Source organism: Corella eumyota, chromosome 7 (assembly GCF_963082875.1).
Source record: "Corella eumyota chromosome 7, kaCorEumy4.1, whole genome shotgun sequence".
NCBI classification, from domain to species: Eukaryota; Metazoa; Chordata; class Ascidiacea; order Phlebobranchia; family Corellidae; genus Corella; species Corella eumyota.
In genome coordinates, this window is record NC_137496.1 from 1,208,485 (window position 1) to 1,232,038 (window position 23,554).

The window sequence follows — 23,554 nt, forward strand, 5'->3', positions numbered from 1 at the left end:
ATGGTTTAAAAATTATAACAATGGTTTAACAATGGTTAAACAATGGTGTGCGATGCAAATATGTTAACAATAGTTTAACAATGATGTGTGATTGTTTTAAGTAGATAACACAATGTTTCTATTGTCTTATTTATGCCTAAATACTTATTTAATTTACTTTGAAAATATTATAAATGTTGGGAAAAACTTAAGTTGTTTGTAATGTGTTTGCAGATTTATAAAATTATATTTTATATTTAATATTAAATTTATTTATGTTTTTAAATTCATGTAATCGAATGAAGCTTTAGTATTACCCTGTTATACGACTTGAAGTAACATTCTATTATTTCTCTTGTCTATATTTAAACCAACAGCTGTCATTTACGATATCACTTCATATGATTACCTCATGCATTCAAATTAAAACGGTGTAAAACGTTGCGTTAAATTGGATATTGAAAATCGAAATTAAATAAAATAAATATTCGTTTGAATTATTACAATAATGTGTTATTGTATAGAGTTTAAATGCACTTTTAAATGTTGCACAACCGCATCTGATAACGTTTTCTATGCATTGCGAAAAGCGATTAAGAAAATGTGACAATATCCAGACTTTGCTTGCATAATATTTTAATGAAACTAGCACAGTCACATATTAGTAGCATTTTACGGATATTAAATGTGTTTAAATGTTATAAGGTTAGACGCCTATGAATTAATAAACTTAAATATAGGGGTTGAGGAGTTAGTACTTAAAATTCTGGCGCGTTCGTCCGATCCTAATTAACTTACATCGCTTTCTAATTGATTATTACAGCACAAATCAAGTTTATGCGATGACGTCACTCTAGTACAGCTGTTGACACGCTTAAACCGCGACAATGACGTCATAATATCACCTTAACCAATCGTGAAACTGAAGTTAGGGTTTAATTTTCATATTTCTTGTATTAGAATAAGGTTGCTTCAAACTAACGCTGTCAGGATAGGTATAGCATATTGCTTTATAAATAGTATATAAATCTAATAACCATTTAGTACATTTAGTAGTCGTATCTCTAACGCAAAGTTTGTTGCATTTTTTCAGGTTAAGTCTTTTCATATAAAAACCTGACTACGTTTAACAATGCCGGTGGAAAATAACAACTCCCGCCGGGAAGTCGAAAATCCGGAATATTCGTTCAGTGTCAGAAGCGACTCTTCAAGAGATTTTGCTCGACGACGAAGGTAAGATAAAAAATTATAAAAGCCACATCTACTGTCACTGTTTAATCTAATTACTGAAATCTACTTAAAACTTAACAACTATAATATTTAAGGGTATTTTTTAAAACAGTATATTCTTAACTATACGGCTTTTCTAAGGCCTTGTACACAATTACTGATTCTTGATGTAAAATTGTATAATCTGCAAATCGATCTGTTTTGCATCAAAAATTGTTTGTTTAATCTCAATCATATTTATATAATTTGCTAAACAGTTGCTAATCATAGATTTGCAAACTAACTAATATTATGACGTCATATTTGTTAATTGTGTTTTGTTGCGGAAGGAATTATGTTCGATTGTATGGATGATAAAAGGATGGTGCACGCATTAGTGAAGCTAATCCTTTATTAATTGCCACCTTAGCATAATACTACTAGTGGAGTTTTAAAGACATTTGAAATAGGCACAATTGTTATCCCATATATATAAATTTCATTTAGATTACAAATAACTGTTAATAAATTTAATTTGTTAGTTATATTCCTTTTTAAAGTGATATTTTCAATATTTTTTTGTTAACTTATTATTTAGTTAATATCGTCTTAAAAGCATTAATATATCTTTCTCTATCTTAATCACAAGTCATTAGACATTGTTAAATTATTGTTGTACTTGTTTAAAGGTATGGCGATGATGACGGTGACCGCGTGATGTCGCAGGTGAGCTCACCACTGCAGCTTCCCAAGCTTGGTAGGTTGCCACGACGAAGTTATTCACCATTGGAGTCCCATCAACAACATCGTCGTTACCAGGTTGGTCACGTTATCGATTAAATTTCCACATAAACTTATTGTGGGTTTAACTAACTTACATGTACTTCTATAAGCAAAAAAGCTTCAGTTAAGTTTGTAGGATCTATAAAGTAGCACTTATATAAAATTTACCTTAATATTTTTACATTTTTTAGAAGGCCAGTCCAACTAGTGCATGGGACGAAGAAAGATCTTATTCAAGGTTAGTAATGTTTACAGATGTTAACCTTAACAAATTAGATTGTTATGCCATGTTTATCCCAGTTACTTTATTGGGAGAAGATTTTATTCTTTTATAATAATCTGTATTTAGAAGATCCAATTTAAGCAACCAGGCTTGCCAAGCTCTAGAATTCTCGGATCAGCTTCTCGGGCGTAGAGGTCAGTCGCCTTCCAATATGACGTCACAATCACAAAACAAAGAATTCTCCAACAATAAAGAAATGAGGCAAGCAGCGGTATCAAGTCGTCACTACATGGAGGAAGAAAGCCCATTGGTCAAACCACTTACACCGTTTATGACGTCACAATATAATAAATACTTGCACGAAGATAACGAGGATACAAGCTACGTCATGCCTGTTACTAAAAAGTATGTTTTAGTATTAAAAGTAAATTTAGTATTTTTACTGAGATAAAGTAAAGTAAACTCTGTTTTTAACCTTCGTTGTTCTAATATTTTTTTACTATTTCAAACTGTTAATAAAATTTTTTATTTACAATTTTTTATTTCTAGAGAGTTTGAAGATTATCCTCTCCAGGAGGAGGACGACGCAATTAAAGAGATTAATTCTTACGTCACAAAGCGAAACGCCTTTCCAATGGAAGAAGACGAAGAGCTTCAAGAAATAAAAAACAAAAAATACAAGTTTGTGATATTTATCATGCCCACTTATTGTATATAAAATATTCAAAGATTTTATAAATATTTGTAAAGTAAAGGAACTTTCAATTGCTTATATTTTGCTTATATTTTATAAATAAAATTTTCAAAAAACTTTGCTTAATACTTTGTTGAAGTAATTTGTATTTTTAAGGATGCGGACTCGTGGCGGAGCATTAATGGATGACGGATACGACGGAATTGCGGAAGTAAGAAGTCGGAACAGAGAGAGATTGGACCGAGCTCCAATGTTTGAGATGAAGTTGCGATCTCACGTGATTTGGGAGAAGGTGATTTAAACAAATTAATTGAAATTTACAAATAAGTTATGACCTATATTAACCTGTGCAAAGCCAAAATATATCAAAATTAATTGTATCTACCGACTAGTAGTAGGTCATACTTGTTTGCAAGTTAACTATCTAAAGATATTTTTAATAAAGTGCTTCAAAATTAACTTTAAAAATAATTTAATGATTTTTAGATGTATGTTAAGTTTACTTGCACCATCAAAGGCTCGCCTCCCCCCCGGATCACCTGGTACCACAACCTGGTTCCCATAGAACCACAATTGGCACCGGCAGGAAAATACAAGATGGCGAGCAACTACGGTGTTCATTCTTTGGAGATTCTACAGTAAGTTGTCATTAAAAATCCTATTTATATAAATGCATACCTCCTTAGTACGAAATTTATGTTTTTTTGTCAGGCCTATTAACACTCTTTTTCTACTTTTTCAAATACTATTTATAGCGTTTTTACATTTCTTATTATCTTTTTTACAACCATTTTTAGTCTTTTTACACTTTGGGTCAAGTAACCCATACATAACGTAGTTATTTTTATATTTAGATCCGACTTAGACGACTCAGGAACATACAGAATTTCAGCACAAAATTACAAGGGCGAAATTTCAAGTTACGCAACGCTTCTTGTTAGAAGATACGACGATGGGAAATCTGGGTATTATGATATCAAAAGTGGGTACAATCTTCGTAAACCATCAGATTATCCTGACGTGGAGAAGCTTAACGTACCAGGTAGGTTAAGAGTTTATGTCAACTTATTATGCTACACATTTTTATCATGTATTTGCCATATATTTTTACTAAATGTTTGGTATCGAAAGTTAGTTATTAAGTAGTTTAGTAAAGCAAAAATAGCAAGTAAGGGAAACGATTTTGTCCAAGTTGGCAAGATGTAATTTACTTTCAAAAGAGTAGAATTTAAGAGAAGAAAGGTAGAACAAAGCATGCTTTTTTAAATATGGTGTTATATTTAAAATCATCTATTAAGCAATACATGCATCAACATCATCAGCATTATCACCATCACCATTTTCACTACTTCATCTAAGCTCTACATAGTTTTATAGGTAAGCTTTTGTTCAACATTTTAATTTCATAAGATTTAAAATACCATTTCTATACTTTTATGATTTAAATCTTGGTTCAAAGATTTAAAATTTATTTAAATCTTTTTCATGTTTTTAGCCACCAAGTTAATAGCCAGCGAAGAAAGGAGAAACTCTCTTACGCTTGGGCCAATCACAGCCACTGAAACTCCCGCCAGTCCGGAAGTGCTTACGTCACAAGTAGTGTCCGCTAAGACTTGTGACGAAACAACAAACGGAAGTGGAAAGTTCGAAAGCGTTCTCGAGTTTAAGATTCCCGGACCACCGGTTGATAAAAAGTTTATGAAAGTTGAGGAGACGATGGTTAAATCAGCGAGGACGGAAAATGTCATCCATAAAGAAACAATTGGGTCAAATGATGTCACAACTGGGACTTGATTATTCTATTATGCCTAATCAGATACAAAACTATTTTATATTATTGTTTGAGGAAAAGTAATACTGTTCTAATTTTAGAATGTTTTTTGAAATAAAGTTTTTATGTTTGATTTTGATCGAGGTTTAGGGCCAATTATCATCCAAACAGAAGCTTTGTAAATTCGACTTTTATTAGGAAAAACAGCAGTATTCAGTATAGGTATTGAGCCTAGTAAGCCTGGATAGTAAGGTCTGAAGACACATTTATTTGCTTCTAGCAGTATTTAGTAAACTATAACAATTTTTTCATCAAAGTACCTTAAAAGAAAATACTTTAGTTTGATTTGCCACTTGTATCAAGTAGACTTTAAATTTTTGTTACTCTGAATCTTAAAATTAAACTTCATCCAATCCAGGTTATCCTCATTTTCTGTGTGCTCTCCCTATCTCACGTAGAGTAAAGGAAGGTGACGCAATCGTGATGACGTGTGAGGTGGAAGGTAAACCGACCCCGGAAGTGTTTTGGACTCTAAACGGTAAGCATCAATAAAATAAACAATTTCTTAAGGTCAATTTTTAAAAAGTTTTTAATTCCAACTAAAAATAGATTTTGGTGACATTTTTATATACTAATTAGCAACAAAATCTGTCTTAATTTACTTTGCTAACAATAAAACAACGTATTCTAATCTATTTCTGTTGGTAATTATAGTTAATCAAAGACTGTCTGATGTTTTATGTATGTTAACTCTTTAGCAAATTATTTTATTATTTACATTTAAAATGGGCGCCGAAAAACGTCGTGCGCTTTGCATAGGGTTTATTTTAATTGCCCTTGTTACTTTAAGGTCGCAATGTTGATACGAGAAAAAACCACGTTCAAACTGATTTAAATGGCAGGATTGCTTCTTTGACGATTCTCAAAGCTTTTACTGATGATGAAGGTGAATGATAAAGCAAAACAAATTCAAAATGATTTTTTATTTAATAATACTTTTAGTTTGATACCTTTACTGTCGCAGAACTCTTTTAAATACTTGTTATATATGGAATACTTTAAATACTTTTTCATTTACTTTTTAGTTAAACATTTAGTATTTAATCCACTTTTTTAAATATTTCTGCTTTAAAATATTTATAAATACTTCTTTTAATATAAAAAACTACTAAAAAAACTTTCCTGTATACTTTTACTCAAATCCTTTTTTATTTTTTATTCTTTATTTCTAAAAACTTTTTTAATAATTACGTTTATAACACCATAGGTGAATATGTATGCCGAGCTTACAACTCCATCGGCGCTTCGACAACCAAGTCATTTGTGGCAGTTGATGGTGTCAACTCGCCACCATCAGCACCTTCGTGTTTGGTGTACAACGCGGTGACTAAAGACAGCGTAAACCTAACATGGAAACCACCAGGCTATATTGGCCATTTTGGAGGATCGCCAATGGTTGGATATATCATTGAAATGTAAGTATCAGTATAATAAATAAAGTAATTTTTTCGGTCTACAAATTTCTTTGCAAAGGTTTTTTTAAAGGCATTAACGGCTGTTACAAGTTTTTTAACGGTTGTTTACATTAGTAGAAATCCTTATATAAAACAGTTATTACTATAACCTACTATTCAAAAATTAAAAATTGTAATTTATTTTATAAATTTTTTTTTTATTTCGTTTTTCAAAGTCACCTAACCCTTGATCTGCAATAATATTCTTACCAAAATAAATGCATATTTTAATGTTTTATAACAGTGCGGAGGCAGGGTCCAGCATGTGGAAGGTTGCAACCAAACGTTTGGTAAAACTATCCCAACATCACGTGACCAACTTGACTGAGGGCACTGTTTATTTTTTTCGTGTAAGGAGCATCACCCGCTGGGGTAGGGGACCCGCGTCGCTTCCCATTGGCCCCGTTGCAATTAGAGAACCAGGATCGCCAAGATTGGATATTGGTAAGATATTTAACAATTTATAAATTAAGTTAAGTATTTTGTAATTTATTGACCTCATTGACTTATTTATTGTTGATATTCTAGAATTAAGTGACCCTGAGAGTTTAGTTCCTCCAGAGACGGATGACATTTTTGTTGAAGAAGAAGACGATTTAGATCTTCCAGGTAGGCTTACTTTCAATATAATAATATTATAAATTTGTGCAGAGTTTATTCAAAAATGAAATCATTCTATCCAGATATTCCGACCAATGTTGTTGGCACTTTGGCGCCAACTGGCGACTGTGTATGTGTTAGTTGGGTCGCTCCAGAAGGTGATAATATCGATGGTTTTGTTATCGAGTACAGCGAAGTCGATTCAAACGAATGGAAACCTGCCACGAACGAACCGCTTAAAACAAGTGATCCCTACCCTGTTATGGGATTGGTAGAAGGATGTGCATACAAGTATGTTAAAATTATATTTCTTCACAATGCTATAGCACATTTAAAAGCATTTCTTGTGCTTAAAGTTGTATATTTTGTTTATGTTAGATTCCGTGTACTTACCGTGAATGCAGCTGGATGCAGCGAACCGAGTGACGTAACAGATTCGATCATTGTCACCGCAACAAAAGGTTGTAATTTACATTAAAATATAAAAATAGCAATCCAAATGTAAATGACTCATGAATTAATAGTTTGCTTCTTTTTTTGTATATTTAAAAATAAAGCCTGCATCTCTATAATGTTTTAAACTAATAAATCTAATTTTGGTTTAATAAAAATTAATATTATAAATATATAGAAGTTAAAGAACAAGAATCTCCAGAACAAAGCCAGGAGCAAACTGAGTGTGATCTTCAGTTTAAAGAAACTGAGGTTCAGCAAGAAGAGGTTGTTGGACCTTATAGAGGACCTCCAACTGCACCAAGCAATGTCGAAAGCTCGAAGGTAAAGCTACTTTTATAGAATCAATATCACTTATATTGGCAACTTCTTTGAACAATTATACATGGTAAAATTATATTTTTTTCATAGTCTACAAGAGAATGTATTGAAATTCGATGGATTCCTCCAAGCAAGTCAGGTGGGGAGCAGGTTCGATATTATGTCGAATACAAAGAGATGGGAACAGAAGATTGGCTCTCGGCTAATCATGCCCCTATCAGGTAAAACAAATCAACTTTTTTACAAAAGTTAAAAGATGACTTTAAACAAATAAATTTTAAAATATTATAAATTGAAATCAATTATTAAACTTTATCTACTGCTCCTCTAAAACAAATAGACTAAGCGTTTTTTTATACTTTGTCTTGCGGTATTACTCATTAATATTATGTTTTATGTTATAGATATACTGAATACCCTGTCAATCAACTGAGTGCAGGTGAAAGTTACATGTTTCGTGTTAGAGCCGTCAACAAAATGGGTACAAGTCCATTCAGTGAGCCTTCTGAGCCAGTTTTAGCAAGCGATGGAATTAGTAAGTTCACTTTAACCCGTTTTATGTGTATAGTTAAAATAAAGAAAAAATATTTAAGCTCAATATTGTTATTAAGCTTATTAGGAACCATATTTATAAAAAGCTTTATAACTACAATAAAAAGAAGTGCTAGTTTTTATTATACTAATAATAGGGGTGATAGATTTTTAATACAAACAAAACTTTTTTGTGAAATTTTATAGGACCTCCAAACTGGTGGGGTGGAATGAAGTCAATGTTTCGTGTAGCAGAGGATAAAGGCAAACCTTGTGTAACTAAAGAATCTATCAAGGTTTGCTGGGAAGAACCATCAAGCGATGGAGGTTCCAGAATTACTGGATATTTCTTAGAAGTGTAAGTATCATAGTTTCTATATAAATAAGCGTTGGTATGTTACATATTTAAATGGTTATCGTAGTATCAGTATCACATATTTAAATGGTTGTTATATCACTTTTCGTAATACTAAATTTCATGGAAATGTAATAACTAAGGCATGTAATTTTCTATAAACAACAACGAATTAATTTTTTTATTTTTAGTCGGCAAACTGGTGGAAAATTTCGTCCAGTAAACAACAAAGCCTTGGCTCAACGTCATTTTACTTTGAACGGACTTAAACAGGATCAGTCGTACGAGTTTAGAGTGAGAGCTTGTAATGTGGCAGGGTGTGGTTCTTGGAAGAATATGCCTGGACGTGTGACCGCTAAGAACCCAGGTCGGAACAATGTTTAATATAATATATTAAAACCTTTTTAGCCACTTTTGTATTTTTGAGATTTACAAAATACTGAAAGTCCTACCATTTTTTTACGTTTTCGTAATTGTGCCAGACATGTTAAGTATCTTAGCATTATTCACCTATACTTTATTAATACAGTTACCTAGTTAATTTTACAGAACAATGTTTAAAATTTTTAATATAAATTTTTTTTTTATATATTTTTTCTAGAATGCCCTAGCGATCCCACCAATGTCATGTTTACTGACGTCATAGACGAAATGGTTTGTTTAGAATGGAAGAAACCAGAAAGGTGCAGCGACTTGATTGGATACTTAGTCGAGAGGTAATGTATTAACACAGTAAAAAATGTATGGTCATAGTAAGTCTAATTTAAATATGACTGTTAACTTAGACGAAAGGAAAACTCTGACTTCTGGATACCCTGCAATAAACTACCTGAGCAAGTCAAGGAAGAAAAATACAACGTTGATGGTTTAGTACGAGGTATTTACTTTTTTTAAATTTACAAACGTGGTATTGTTGTTTCTCATTTAAAACTCCTATCCATTTTTATTAAATTTTCTTTAGGCCAAACTTACTTCTTCCGAGTCACTTGTGTAAATAAATACGGATCAGGAATTCCATCTTTGCAATCTCCATATGTTACAGCAGGAGAGCCATGGGGTAATTTATTTCTACAAGAATATATCCTAAAAAAATAAATAAACTTTTAACTAATTATATATTCAAAAATGACGCTTAGATTGTGTATTATAATATATGTGTAAATAAAACATAGTAAATAATTTTAAAATTGGAATAAAATTTTAGAGGCTGTTAAGGAACGTCAGGAGGCAATGTTGGAAGCTGCGAGACTTAAACGTGAAGCTGAACTAGAAAGATTGAGGTTAAGTCAAGAAGAAGAGAGAAAAGAAGGTTTGTTTAAATCTTAAACTTTGATAAAAACTTTCATACCCAGTTTAGCCCTAAAGAAAAAGTGGTATAACTTTCCAACTTTAAATTGTATTTTGCAGCTTTCCTTGAAAGAATAGAAGATTGTTACGCGCCTACGAATGACCAGGGAACATTCCATTGCAGAGTCAAGGACCCAAGAACTGTTGTGTCTTGGCACTTCGGAAACTTTAAAGAGGTAACTTTTGCATTTATACTTTTTTATTCATTTGTATGTGTTTATCCTTGATAAGGGAAAAACAACTAATTAGCCTAAAAATAACTTCTAACTATATTGCTTGATAGGTAAACTGTTAATAAATAAAAAATAATTGTCTTTCACATAGGTTCTTGTTCAACCTACTGGCAAATATGACATTATAAGCGTGGGAAAACGTCGAAGTTTGATCATCAACGATTGTTCCATCCAAGATGTGCAAGTTACACATTGTGTTGCAACGTACAACAATTGCACCTGCTCTGCTGATCTAGTGGTGGGAGGTGGTAAGTTATATGGACTATATCTGTTTACATAAATCGTTGTAAGTACTTAACATGACTGTATATTTTATTTGTTAGTGTGTCCTGTTCATTTTATCCGATTCCCGTTGGACTTGTTCATCAAAAAAGGAGAGACAGCGATCATGGATTGCCTGTTATCTAAATCGAATGCTAAGGTGAAAATTAAAATTAAACCTGTATTATATATAACTTTGACACAATTTTTAATACATTTACTGAACAATTTAAATGTTTAATATTGTTTCTTGAAGGTCGAGTGGTCCAAGAATGACGTTAAGATTACTTCAGAGGACGATGATCGCTATGAATTTGTTGCACAAGGAGCAGGGCGTTCGTTGATCATTAATGACGTCAGTTATGACGATATTGCGATGTACACCGTTAGTGGTCTTGGTGGATCGTACACCATCAACCTGGTGGTAGATGGGGGTAAGTCTAATATGTTTTAGTCACTTATATATACTTGTACTAATACTATTACATATTGAATCTAGAGTCAAATTTTACAGTTTATACGATGAAATACCTTTTATAATATTGGGTGTCTAAAAAAATTTCTAAATAGATACTGGTCCATTTATTTTTGTTTTTTAAATTAATTGTATTCAGTGTTTGATATTTTTAATTTTGTTTTACAGTTCTGCCAGTAAAGTTCGATAAGCCTTTAACTGACAGCGCATTGCCTCATGATGCTACAGTTGCTATGTTTGAATGCTTGGCTGTACCATCACCCTTGTTTGAGGGTAGCTTACCTGCATGTAAGTGGTATCATGGAGATGAATTGATTGACTCAGGAGACGAGAGATACGAGATTGTATCAGTAGGAAATCTGCATACCTTGAAGGTTTAATTACATTATGCTTGGCCTACCAATATTTTATATTACTCCTAAGCACATTGCTTAAATGGGTTAAAGCATATATAGATTAATTGGATAGGTAAAATTGATCAAATTTGCAATTTATTCTTAAACAGATATTTAATCCCACTTTCGAAGATAACGGAACAATTAAATGTGTTGTTGAAGGAGGCACAACAGTTTGTGAACTTCAAGTTGACAGTAAGAACTTTAAACCCAATTACAAACATTAGTTCAAATGTGAAATACTAAAATTTATTATTTTACAGAACCACCGCCTCCACCACCAAAGACTGTAAGGGCAGAAGATTACAGTAAGTAAAAGGAAATCTTATTTTAGTCCTTTGATGTAAAATATTTGATTAGATTTATTTAGTTAATTTAAAGAATGTTATTAAATTGTTAGATTTGTTATAGCTATATTTTAACCTATAAACTTAACATAGTAATAAGGTCTAAACAAAAAGAATAAAATTAATTTTCTTTTTTGTGTAGTCATTAATTTCGAGCAAGGTTTGAAGGCTGAAGCTCTTTCCAATGCTCTGCGCTTGTATTGCATTGTATCCAAACTTACAAGTGATGCTAAGATCATTTGGTATTTCAATAACGAAGAAATTACAGTCGATAACAACAAGTTCAAGGTAAGAAAAGTATAAATATAAAATACTAAAAAGAAAAGTAAAATAGTTTTACTTTCTTATTTAATTTACTTTCTTAGTTTTACTTTCTTATTTAAAGTGTGTTAAATTTTAAGTATTTCTTTAGGTTGTTATTTCTTTAAGTTGTTGTAATAAAAATTTTGATAATTTTTTTAGTGTTTTAACGACACTGACAGTGGCCTCGTTTCCCTGGTGATCACCCCCATATCACGTGACCTTGGTGAAGGTCGTTTTACCTGCGAGTTCATCACTCCTCTCACGACCTTCGACACAAAGGTCAACCTTGACTTTATGGATGACGGTGAGTCAGATATTAAAAAAAAATATATATATATTAAAGTAAAATTTAAAAAATATAAAAAAGCTTTAGCTATATAGTATTGTGTTTGCTATGATTATTATTCTTACATGTTCTGTTTTCGTTTTTTTCACATTTTCTTACATTTGCAGAGTTTGACAAGATATTTACGAAATCTGAAGGGTTGTTCCAAGAAGAGGAAAAAGAGAGAAAGCAAAGATTGGAAGAGAGAAAAAAGAAGAAGGAAGAAAGGACCGGTCAAAAAGTAAAATATTTAAACCAAAAATGCAATTTTGATCAGGTTTTACTGTAATGTTTTCTTCTTTAGTCTTCCAACGTCACACAGCCGATTGTTATTCCGAATGGGATCGAATATGACGTCACAGATAACGGAGATATCGTAATTTACGCGGAGGTTGGTTTTTTACTAAATTCAAGATTTTTACATTTCTTTTTTAAATTTTTTTTAGGCACAAATTTACATTTTTTACTATATTCTTCTAGACTACAATGGATTTAAGCTCGTGTGACGTTGTATGGTTAAAGGACAGCATTAAAATCAAGAGTGAGCGCCATTTACCTGAGATTTGCGACAAAAAGACGACTTTAAAGATTAATGTAAGTGTGCTGTAATAGCCCAACAATTTTAATTCATTTTTCTGCCAAATTTTTTTTTTTTAATTTTTATTTTTTTAAAGAATATTGCCTTGTTTTTTATGTTAAAAGGTTACAGCTTAAACATAGACTTACACTTTTTGTAAAAATACATCATGATACAAAATTACTGTATTCCTATTACCTTTGGTAGGCCGTATATGCCATTACCTTTGGTGAGATTAATTAAAAGCATTAATCATTTACCTTTAATTAATTATTTTTAAAGCAACCTTGTGCCGATGATGCTGGCACTTATTCCTGCCAAATAAAATCCGAGTCAGCAAGTTGCGAAATGAGTGCTGACGTCACAGGAAAAGGTATGTTTGTAATAATCATTCTTGATGATTTATTGTTCACGTCATAATTTGTTGTTTAATGTATTCCTGAATTGTTACACTTTTTGCGAAATCTTGTATTCCTAAAAACTGTTATTGTAGTCTATTGACATTCTTATAATTTTTGATAATATGGTAGTAAATAAAACACGTGGTTTTACAATATGAGGTCTTGAGTTCGATCCCCCCCGTTTTTTCATGTCTTAGCGCACTTGAGTAAAGCGTTATAAATGGTGCAAACTTCTGCCATGCCAAAAACTTATCGTTTAGGCCGTAAAGTCCGCCATCCAGCATCTAAAATAAATAAATACAAAACAAACATAACATTAATTAAAATGTTGTTAATTAGTTTTTAAGGAACTTCTCCTGAAAAGTGCTGACGTCAGGATCACTAACGATGACGTCACTCAAACACTCGAAAGTTATGACGTCATTACGGAAGAAGATATAGAAACGATCGAAGCCGAGCAAGAAATTCCTGCGGTTAGTTTTTTTATAAGTTCTCGAACAATAAGTTGAATCTACTCGAGCATGTAATACGTTTAAGCCCACGCAAAACTTCTGTAATATAATTAGCACTTACAAGAAAAATACATTAAATTGCTAAATAAACGTGATGTTGTCAAGTCTTTTTGTTTTAAATGTTAATTACCAATACCAATATGTTTTGGTTAAATCGCGTGATTTTAAGGATTTTGATAAATTTATGTTCAATGTTTTCTATAGGAAGCGGAAATTGAGGCTGAACAGCGCGCTACAGATGACGTAGAGGCAGAAGAAAAACAGTGTTGATAGATTGTTACATTACACAGTGTATTATTATGTTTATTTATGTTTCGCACTTCACAATACATGCATGAGACGTCCTATTGTCTTGTTTATTATTCGCGTTTGTGTCTTGATTGTTAATAGAACAATCGATTACAACGAGAACAGTCGAGAGCGTTTGTTTAATTTGTAGCATTCTAGTATTAGTCAAACAATGACAAATTCTAGTGTATCAAATTAAGCAGGGATTACTCGAAACAAAAACGAATAGTGACGTAGTGGTTTTACGCACGGTCGCGTTACAATACCTTGCGATTTAGTGATGTTTTTGGTGGTGCGTTTCAGTTTAAGCAACGCTGGGATAAGCGTGGGAAGAGATTTTGTTTGGTTGAAACAGATATTCTGTTTAGTTGGATTACTGCACTTTTAAATGCAAGAAGTATTTGTAGAATTAATGTAGAAAAACACAGGTTTAAAGCTAGTAAAAAAAAATTTCCAGCAGAAAATTGTTAACCTAATGAAGTTTACATTTAAAAAAACATTTTTTTAGTAAGGCATTTTATTTTATATCAACTTTTTACAAAATAGGATGTAATAACACTTTAAGAAAAAAGTTAGGTATATATTTCTCATCACTTTATATCTCTGACGTCACGGTTACGTCACAGTCACAGGTCAGCTGTTACGAGCTGTAATTTTTTTAAAAACTGTCTTCAGATGTTTTGTTTTTTTCGGTTGTTTTTTGGTGTTTTGCATACCTTTAAAGTTTTATAAAGAGAACAAGGTATAGAAAATGTAGTATATGAAAGTCTGGAGAGTTTAAAACTGGGAATTCTAATTTTATTGAGACTGACTTCCAGTAAGACTGGCGACTGGGTTTTGTCAGAGTTCTAAAAAAGATTCGTATTTTCTCCGTTCGTATTTTTGTTATTTTGTCTGAACGATGTAATAAATACAGGTGAAAATAGTAAGATAACTTTGTTTTTAATGTAATTAAATACATCCTTTTAAAAAAGGTTAAATAAAGAATTTATTTTACAGCTTATAAGACATATATATAAACATTGCATTTAAGAGCAGAAGAGTATCACAAATAAATTTATTTGGAATATTTTAAATATCAAGAAGTTTTCAAGAAACATCAAAGAAATTTAAAATGTTTAAAACGATTACGAAATTCAGGTGAAGTATTTGCATTTCGCAAAACTGTTTTATGATTAAGAGAATGTGTTAATATTTGGTGAATCATATGCTTTGGTATTCTGAAAAGTAAATTCCATTAAATTTAATTTTAGGAATAAGCGTAAGAAGAAAAGCAAGGAACCTTCTGACACAAATGATAATAAAGAACTAAGTAAAACTGACAGTGATACTTCAACAAATTTCTTGGCTCCACCACCTTTACCTCCATTGAACTCAACTGACTCTGACTTTAGTAATTACTATTTTATTTTGTGAAATGTTTGACCTACATGTTGTATTTGTATTAGGAATTGTTTAACGATTATTCTTAAGTAAATATGCATAGAGTTTAGAAGAAAATGATCTTTTAACGATATTTCAATATAACTGTGCGAATAAATACACATAACTAATATTTAATAAGGTGCTAGTAATGCCTTTTCTCCAAAAAACTTGGTTTAAGATCAAGTTTTTTGTTTTACAGGTCAATAATTTTTAAATCTAACGAAATAAAAGTTTTTATAAAATAATTAGAAGAAAAAATTTAACTTTAAAGCGATTATTTATTTTCTTTACGCTTTACTTATAATTCATTATTTTAAAAATTTTAGGAAGAAATGAATCAGAAAACTCGATTTTAACAATAGGAGATGGTAATGGTTCAAATATATCAGAATATGAAGATGAAGTAGAAGAAATAAGCAGACCTGAAGATATTCAGGCTTCAAATCTATATGATATCTACAACAAAAACCATGCAGATGAAGATCGACTTTTCATGGCTGAATTTCAAGTAAATAATCAAACACAGTGCTTTCGAAACTTGTATTTGTTTTAAAAATGGAAATGGTGTACACCGTAGCATTTGCATGTTAATGCATAATTGGCTATTTAATTTGTATTAAAATTATTCAAGTAACTTAGTAGAAATTTTACAACTTATTTTGTAGTTGCTGAAAAAATTGGTTTCTAAACAAAATCCAAAGTGTGAACATGCAAAACTATCTATAAACAGTCATAAAAATCGGTATAAAAACATCATTGCCTGTAAGTGTAAAGCCTTCTAATTAAACAATATTAAAAGCAACAAAAATTAAACTTTGAAAATGGTTTATGAGTGTAGTGTGTAAATGTATATAATTTAATTACTTTAAATATTATTTACCTGTGATTGTAAATAATGATATAACTTGATTTATTTAAGGTGACAATCATCGTGTTAAATTATCAATAATCAACGATGATGAAAATTCTGACTACATAAATGCATCGTACATTGATGTAAGTATATCAACTTTATCATTAAATTATTCTTACAGTTTACCTTACTTAGTTTTTACCATATAAAACAAATTGGCAGTGATTTGACTTTTTGAACCTTGATAAATTACGATTTAAATGCTTACCTCATGGGACTAAATAAATTTAATTATAGAGAATTAGTTATATTAATAAATAATGTTTATTTTTAAATGAATTTATCATTCTCAATGATGCAATATCTGCATTTCCTGGTTCCATTTATTTTAATGTTGTTTTAAATGATAAACAATTTGTTGCACAACCTGTTTAATATATTGCAGGCTTTGAATTTATTTGCGCAAATTAATTGGTTTCATAAATTACTCAATATGTTATTTTGTTTAAATGTTAAGCATGCTATAAAATGCTAGTTTTAGTATATTTAAACACGATTCTTCTTTACTTTTATTTCCTGTACATTTCATGTTAATGCACTTTAATTTTTCCAAGAAATCTTTTTCTACTTACCATGTTAATATGCAAAGAAATCTAATTTTTTAATTTTTTTTAGGGTTATTCTCTTCCAAATAAGTTTATTGCATCACAAGGTCCGAAGGAAAGCACTTTAAATGACTTCTGGAGGATGATTTGGGAGCAGAAATGTTTTGTTATCGTGATGATTACTGAACTAAGAGAGTTGGGCAGAGTAAGTATCAGATTGTGTGTTAAATATTTTTGGTGTTTGGTAATTCAATTTTCTATTTTTTAAAGGTTAACCACCCTTTTTTTATCTTGATTGGCTTAATTTGAATTAACTTTTTTGTATTTACATGTATGGTACTTAATGTTTATTTAGCCTGTTTTAAAATCAATTATTACTGACCAAGTTTTTAGCCATAACATAACCCCTATTTTATATATTGCATATGACCTGACCCATTTTGTCCCTTATACAGAGGGGTACAAAACAAGTCCTATTTCATATTTTCCAATTTTTAATAATATTCCGAAATTTTTTAGTCTCGCAAAACTATGATACCTTCACCATTCAAATTTCAAGGGCAGGTACTTAGATGTCCCTTAATTTGGCTTTAATTAACCTTATTTTTAGCTTTTTGTTCTTTTTTTTAGTTATTTAGAACAAGATTTTAGTAGCCATGTTTTATTTTTGGAATGGATCAGTTTGGCAGTTAAAGTTTTTGTTTTTTTAATTTTAGAAAGTTTTGTTTTATTAGGCTCTAGGTTAGAATGTTATTCTTATTTATGTATATTGTAGTATTTGATACAAAATTACAGAATTCTAAATACTGCTACATCATTATTTTTACATTTAGGCATAACTGTAAACTTAATCAAGGATAACTTTGGTTACGCTTCGCATAGTTCAAAAAAAAATTAAAATTTATCTGATTTGTCATGTTTAAGTTTCAACCTTGTTTAAACAAAAAAAATATTATTTTAAATCACTTTGGTTTTGTAATATATAAGACAAGCAAACCACTGAAACAAATGTGGTAACTGTTATTTTTTTTGATGTGATCACCCTTGATTTTTTTAAATTTGTTTTTGTAGCAAAAATGTGAACAATATTGGCCTGACAAAGAAGATGGGTTGATGAAGTTTGTTGATATTTCGGTTGAGTTTGCTTCTATTAAAAGTTACGGAAGTTTTATCAAAAGAGAACTAACTTTACAATTCAAAAACGTAAGAGGAAGCTCTATGTGCTTTGTTGTAATATTAGATTGAAATATGGGTTGTTGTTTCATGCATGTGATTTTATAAACAAAATAGTTTCAGTTCCCTTGTCTGGTACCCAAAAATAATGTACTATCTATGTTTTTATTTTAATCTTTTTTTAGGAATCTCGGTTGATTTCCCAATTTCAATATCGAGCTTGGCCAGATCATGGAGTCCCAAAAACAACCACAGCTTTGTTTCGGTTCAGGGAGATTACCTTGCAAGCCCAACCTACAGACGCAGGACCAGTATTAGTGCATTGCAGGTATGAGAATTGTGAAATAAAATCTGCTGTTTGTTATGTTATTTAAACATATTTGACAAGCAATTTTCAAGGGCAGACACCTAAATTAAATTAGTAAATATAATGAAGCTGAATAAACCCAAAAAATGCTGTTTGTGGTGTGTATTGGTCATATTTTGGCCATTAATAGGGCAGACACTTAACTATAGTTTTCTTATTATCGTTTTTTCATTCACAGTGCTGGAGTAGGAAGAACAGGAACTTATATTGCTCTTGATGTTCTACTTGATCAGCTAAAGGACACGAACAAAATCAACGTTTTTGAATTAATCCTGGAGTTCAGAATGCGAAGGGCTGAAATGGTTCAGAGTTTGGATCAGTATTCGTTTATACACAAACTAGTTTATGAATATTATGTGCTGGGAAACACAGACAGGGATCAGGACAAGTTTGAACATTTGTATGAAATATTATCAAAGTAAGTAAAGTTGTAAAAATATAAAAATAATAATTTAAAAAAACAACTAACCATTACACCAAAAATGCACTAAAAAAATTTAAAAAGGTTTCTTTTTTGCATTTTAATATGAAGTATTTGTTTTCTGTTATTTTAAAAAAACTGCTGTTTACAGAATAAACATTTATGTTTATATTTTATAAAAAAAAAACAGACTCGGTGGGTTATCCTAATAACTGTTGTTTTATGTTTATTGGTTTAACTTTTAAATTGATGTGACAACTATCCACAATATTTATATAACACGCTCTGAACTATTTCACTGTGGGTTGTTAGATTTGTTTATTTACTTTAGCGAAAAATTTGTAACCGTTTAAAATAAACATTGGAAACTACTTAAAAACCACAAATTTATAACTGTATATACAACTTACTGTAACACCTTAACAAAAATGTCGTGAGTTTTTTGTGCTTTAAAAATCATTTGTTTAGGCTATTAATATATTTATTATTTTTTTTATTTTTAGTGAGATTGATGATGGAGTTTCTGGGTTCGATTCCAGCTTCAAGCTTTTAGAATCCTCCCAAATAATCACCTTTAGGTTTGGGTCTGGAGCTCTCGCTCGGAATAAAGACAAAAATCGAGATGAAACAATTATACCCTGTAAGTACTAAAACTAAAAATATATTAAAAAAAAAGTTTAACATAAATGAAGCCCTTTAACAAATTTTAACTGCATAAACATTTGTATTTTTTACAAGGGGTGTCTAAGTAACATTTATTTATTTTTTTTATCGGTTTTTCATTTAAATATTATTTAATGTTATTGTAACCACATATACTATATTATAAAAAAAACGTTGTTGTATATTTTCAAAACAAAGTGTTATATATTACATTAAGATATATTGTTATTGTAACTAAAGTACAATATCAAAAAAGTATTTACTGATATATTATTATAACTTACTTGTGTAGATGAGCACTCACAAATTTTTATTCGAATGAGGCCTTATGAACAACTTCCTGTTTATATCAATGCTTCTCCTATACAGGTACAAAATTTAAATATAATGTACATACTATATACTGTATATATTATGTTAATGTCTGTGTCAAATTGTTAACTTATATGTATATACCACAAATATTATATAGTATATACTGTTAAGTTATCCTGTATACATCAAGTATATGCTTGTGCTAAATTGTTAACTTACACTTTTCTTACAAAAAATGTTACAGTTTATATTACTTGGTGTTCATTTTTTTAATTGCCTTCACTTTTTTAGAGTTATGATATTAACACAAATGTTATTATGGCGCAAGCTCCCATGGAAAACACCATTGAAGATTTTTGGAGAATGGTAGTTGACAACAACGTCATTTGCATAGCAATGTTGTGTCAGCTGAAAAATGAAGACAAGGTAGAAACATTGTAGACTTTATTATGAGAAACATTACTTAATAAAGGCAAATATTGTTTCGGTAAAAATGTTGGTAACATAACAGTTTTCTGTCTGATATATTACGTAATAGAATCTTTGTTTTTACATCATTATAATATGTTTACATCCATCATGGTCAATTAAAGTTCTATGCACCATATAACACCAACCCAATTATAAATTGATATCAAATTTCAACAACAAGTTTATTTTAAAGGAGGATTGTGCAGAGTATTGGCCAACCACAGAGAATTCAATACTCGACCTAGGTGAAATAATTGTGAAAAATGAGGGAGTTACACAACTTAATGATGTGGTGATAACAACACTAACTGTAGAGTACTGTGACAGGGAAAAGGTGAACAACAAACTGTATTTTTTTGTAATTAATTGGTTATTATAAGTTATGTACGGAAACTTTTTTAAATTATAGTTTTTAAAGTTTAAAAATTTACTTTATTGCCTCTTTGGTTATTCCTAAAATTTGGTATTATAATTTGTTTTTTTTTCAAATCACCTTAAGGTGATAGGTTTTATATTCTCATAATAAAGTCTACAATGTTTGGGGGGGGTGTGCTGTTATGATGCGTTTATGCTATCCGTAAAAACCGGGCTCAAGGGCGAATAGTGTGGCTCAAACCCGAAACCTTTCGGCTCAAAGTCATCTGCCATGACGGCTTAACCACACTACCGCACTGTATTATATTTTATAATCTGTTTTTTTTTAGATTTTACGAACTGTTACACACTTGCGCCACCGTACTTGGGTCGAAGAAAATGTTTTACCATCTCAAGGTGGAGCCACACTTATTGAAATGACAAAATTTGTCAAACAACAACTTAAATGTGATACTGGTGGCATGAAGCCTCGTGTTGTAGTACATTGCAGGTCAATACTTTTTCTAAGTGTTTTTTTTTAAATTTTATCTAAGTGATAAAACCCACATTCATTATTAATAATATATATATATGTTTGTCCAATTTTTAGAACTTTAAAATAAATAAATCTGTGGTGTGCAGGCAAGTATAAGTTAAGAGTTGCAACCATATTACGACAAATAAACCGAATGGCCAACCGAAGTGATGGCTATCGACTAGTGCTATATAATTGATGTCAAATTTTCCTTTTTAAATAATAATAAAATTATATCTTTATTGTATTTTGACACAGTGATGGAGTGGGGAGAAGCGGGGTATTTTGTGTTGTTTCCAATGTAGTAGAAAGATTACAGAATGAAGGGAAAATTGATATTCTTCGAACAGTTAAAGACTTGCGAGATTGTCGCCCTTGTGTAGTAAGAACAAAGGTAAATAATAATTTCTATGGTATTTTGTTAAAGTAAAAATCTAACTTTGGTGAATTGTAAATAAAGATTATTGTATAGGTTTATTAGTGTATGTAACATTCTAAATTTTCTATAAATGTGTTAAGTTTAAAATGCTAAGTTATATCCCCTACATGCCTTATTAAGTAAGTATTTTAACTTTCACAGGAACAATACAAAATGTGTTATGACATTGTGAATGAATATGTACAAAATATTGAGAAGAAACAACTTGAAGATTTACAAGATGTTGGTAAACATGTTTCACAGATTGAAGAAGATGACATGACCAGTGTTGATTTAAATGACAATGATGATATAGATGTTGATGAGACTAAGACTTCTGAAAACGAAATAAATGAAAATAAAGATAAAAGCGATGATGATATTATTGAAAACAAAGAAAACGTTGAACAATCTGAAAATAGTGATTCTGAAATTGAAAATCCAATAGAAGATAATACAGAAATTTTTATTCCAATTGAGAAAGGAGTTATCATTTCAAATGAAATTGATGACACTAAACCTAAAGAAAATGACACAATTTCTAATCAAGCCGAAGATAATATTGAACATTACATTGAGAATGAAGTTGATGGTGATACAAAAATATCCCCCATTAATGAAAATCTATCAACCCAAGATAATTCGAATTTAAAAATTGAAGAAGTTTCATGTGAAGCGAACTTAAATACAGACAATATTGAATTAAGTGAAGATAATATTGAAAAATATATAGAATCAGATGACATTACAAATAATAAACCTGTTGACCAGAGTTATCATAATGACAATCAAGAAATCTTAGTCTAATACCCTTGTTATAACCTATCTTAGAACAAACTTTAACTTTCTTATATATATTTATACTCCTGTTATGTTTGTTTTTGACTTTTGTTGCCTCAGAATAATTTGCACTAAAAGAGTCATCAGCAGTCGGTACAATCTCAACAAAATATTGCATTATTAGTTATTGCCATTGTGAAGTTAAACTACAGTGTTTGTGATAAATAAATACACTTGTATTATGTTTGTAGCATCAAAGCTTTGTGTTATGCTTTCTTCAAATTAAACTCATTTTTGTGCAATACATTTGCAAGGTGACATCTCAAAGACATGTGTGTGCATTTAATTTATGGACTTCCAGATAGTTACATATATTCTAGAGTTAATCAAGTATATTTTTAATTAGGGGCGACAATATAAAGTACTTTTTACAACAAATTAGACAAGATAAGAACAGCCTTAAAGCCTTGATTGATTTGATAAATAGAATTTGTTTAAATCCTTCAATAAAAGATAGCGGTTTTTTCAATACTGGTTTTTAAGGGTACATTGATTGTAACCTGAACACACGTTTAAATATTTGTTAAAAAAATAATTACTTTTGCTTTAGCTGGGATTCGAACCGACACTCTTTGGCACTCAACCGATCGAGGCGGCACTTTTTTTTTCTCTTCAGTCGTAAGTTGTTGTGGTGACGTCGGACGCTCTGTGAGTAGTCAAATCTGCCTGGCCGTTTTTTTAGGCTTGTAAAATCTTAAAATGGAGTTTAAAAAGAAGAATTCGTCTATGCTTAGTAATTTCGAGGTATATCAAGTGTTAAATGAATATGTACAAGAACAAAAAGACGCTTCAACAACGCGCAGCGATCAAAATCTATCTACTATTACCTACGAAACTCTTAAATATTTAAACGAAACACCAGCTGCTTTGCAGAATAAAGAATGTATTGAAACTGCACTAAAAGAACTAGCACAGTACGGGTTAACTAAAGCTGAAAAACTGCAGTTTATAAACTTGAGACCAACAAGTGCAGTCGAAATTTCGTTAATTGTTGAGGAAAATGAAGAACGAATAACAGAGGACCAATTTGATGAAATTCTGGCAATTATTTCTAAGCTTCCAGCTCCAATGGAAACAGAAAATGATAAAGAAGAAGAGTAGTTTAGATTCGTTTTATAACTTAGTAGAAATCATGAGTTTTAAACCTCCATTTTTTTTTACTATACATTCTTATGTTCTGACATTTTCTTACTACTTTTTTACTTTTTAGGTTTTAA

General features: G+C 30.6%; 3 protein-coding genes across 5 annotated transcripts; all 3 read left to right on the forward strand.

Annotated features, from left to right (window-relative positions):
• Nucleotides 1-933: 933 nt before the first annotated feature.
• On the forward strand, nucleotides 934-13,899 carry LOC145759024 (uncharacterized). Its single transcript, XM_082572741.1, has 40 exons — nucleotides 934-974; nucleotides 1,073-1,212; nucleotides 1,878-2,007; nucleotides 2,163-2,209; nucleotides 2,321-2,599; nucleotides 2,744-2,875; nucleotides 3,045-3,180; nucleotides 3,375-3,526; nucleotides 3,743-3,930; nucleotides 5,078-5,197; nucleotides 5,510-5,605; nucleotides 5,927-6,134; nucleotides 6,418-6,617; nucleotides 6,702-6,782; nucleotides 6,857-7,064; nucleotides 7,152-7,234; nucleotides 7,405-7,550; nucleotides 7,638-7,768; nucleotides 7,952-8,082; nucleotides 8,286-8,436; nucleotides 8,625-8,800; nucleotides 9,035-9,149; nucleotides 9,219-9,310; nucleotides 9,395-9,490; nucleotides 9,638-9,742; nucleotides 9,841-9,956; nucleotides 10,105-10,261; nucleotides 10,337-10,434; nucleotides 10,531-10,708; nucleotides 10,918-11,123; nucleotides 11,255-11,339; nucleotides 11,408-11,452; nucleotides 11,634-11,779; nucleotides 11,954-12,098; nucleotides 12,248-12,360; nucleotides 12,424-12,510; nucleotides 12,600-12,713; nucleotides 12,979-13,069; nucleotides 13,437-13,570; nucleotides 13,814-13,899. The coding sequence occupies exons 2-40, from the start codon at nucleotides 1,112-1,114 to the stop codon at nucleotides 13,877-13,879; spliced, it is 5,085 nt and encodes a 1,694-aa protein (XP_082428867.1). The 5' UTR covers nucleotides 934-974; nucleotides 1,073-1,111; the 3' UTR covers nucleotides 13,880-13,899.
• A 342-nt stretch (nucleotides 13,900-14,241) lies between these two features.
• Nucleotides 14,242-22,596, forward strand: LOC145759106 (receptor-type tyrosine-protein phosphatase epsilon-like). 3 transcript variants are annotated; one of them, XM_082572857.1, is made up of 18 exons: nucleotides 14,242-14,813; nucleotides 14,897-15,037; nucleotides 15,151-15,290; nucleotides 15,649-15,830; nucleotides 15,988-16,084; nucleotides 16,242-16,318; nucleotides 16,851-16,985; nucleotides 17,300-17,344; nucleotides 17,852-17,983; nucleotides 18,139-18,281; nucleotides 18,499-18,738; nucleotides 19,245-19,381; nucleotides 19,697-19,773; nucleotides 20,011-20,145; nucleotides 20,384-20,524; nucleotides 20,895-21,055; nucleotides 21,338-21,473; nucleotides 21,660-22,596. In XM_082572857.1, the coding sequence occupies exons 2-18, from the start codon at nucleotides 15,012-15,014 to the stop codon at nucleotides 22,302-22,304; spliced, it is 2,649 nt and encodes an 882-aa protein (XP_082428983.1). In that variant the 5' UTR covers nucleotides 14,242-14,813; nucleotides 14,897-15,011; the 3' UTR covers nucleotides 22,305-22,596. The 3 variants fall into 3 exon arrangements, with proteins under 3 accessions (XP_082428983.1, XP_082428985.1, XP_082428984.1); XM_082572859.1 differs by lacking the exon at nucleotides 17,300-17,344 and having other exon boundaries at nucleotides 14,244-14,813; XM_082572858.1 differs by lacking the exon at nucleotides 14,242-14,813 and having other exon boundaries at nucleotides 14,866-15,037.
• A 379-nt stretch (nucleotides 22,597-22,975) lies between these two features.
• Nucleotides 22,976-23,547, forward strand: LOC145760555 (DNA-directed RNA polymerase III subunit RPC9-like). The gene has a single exon (XM_082574473.1). It carries the CDS (start codon nucleotides 23,037-23,039, stop codon nucleotides 23,436-23,438), a length of 402 nt encoding a protein of 133 aa, XP_082430599.1. The 5' UTR covers nucleotides 22,976-23,036; the 3' UTR covers nucleotides 23,439-23,547.
• The last annotated feature ends 7 nt before the right edge of the window (nucleotides 23,548-23,554 follow it).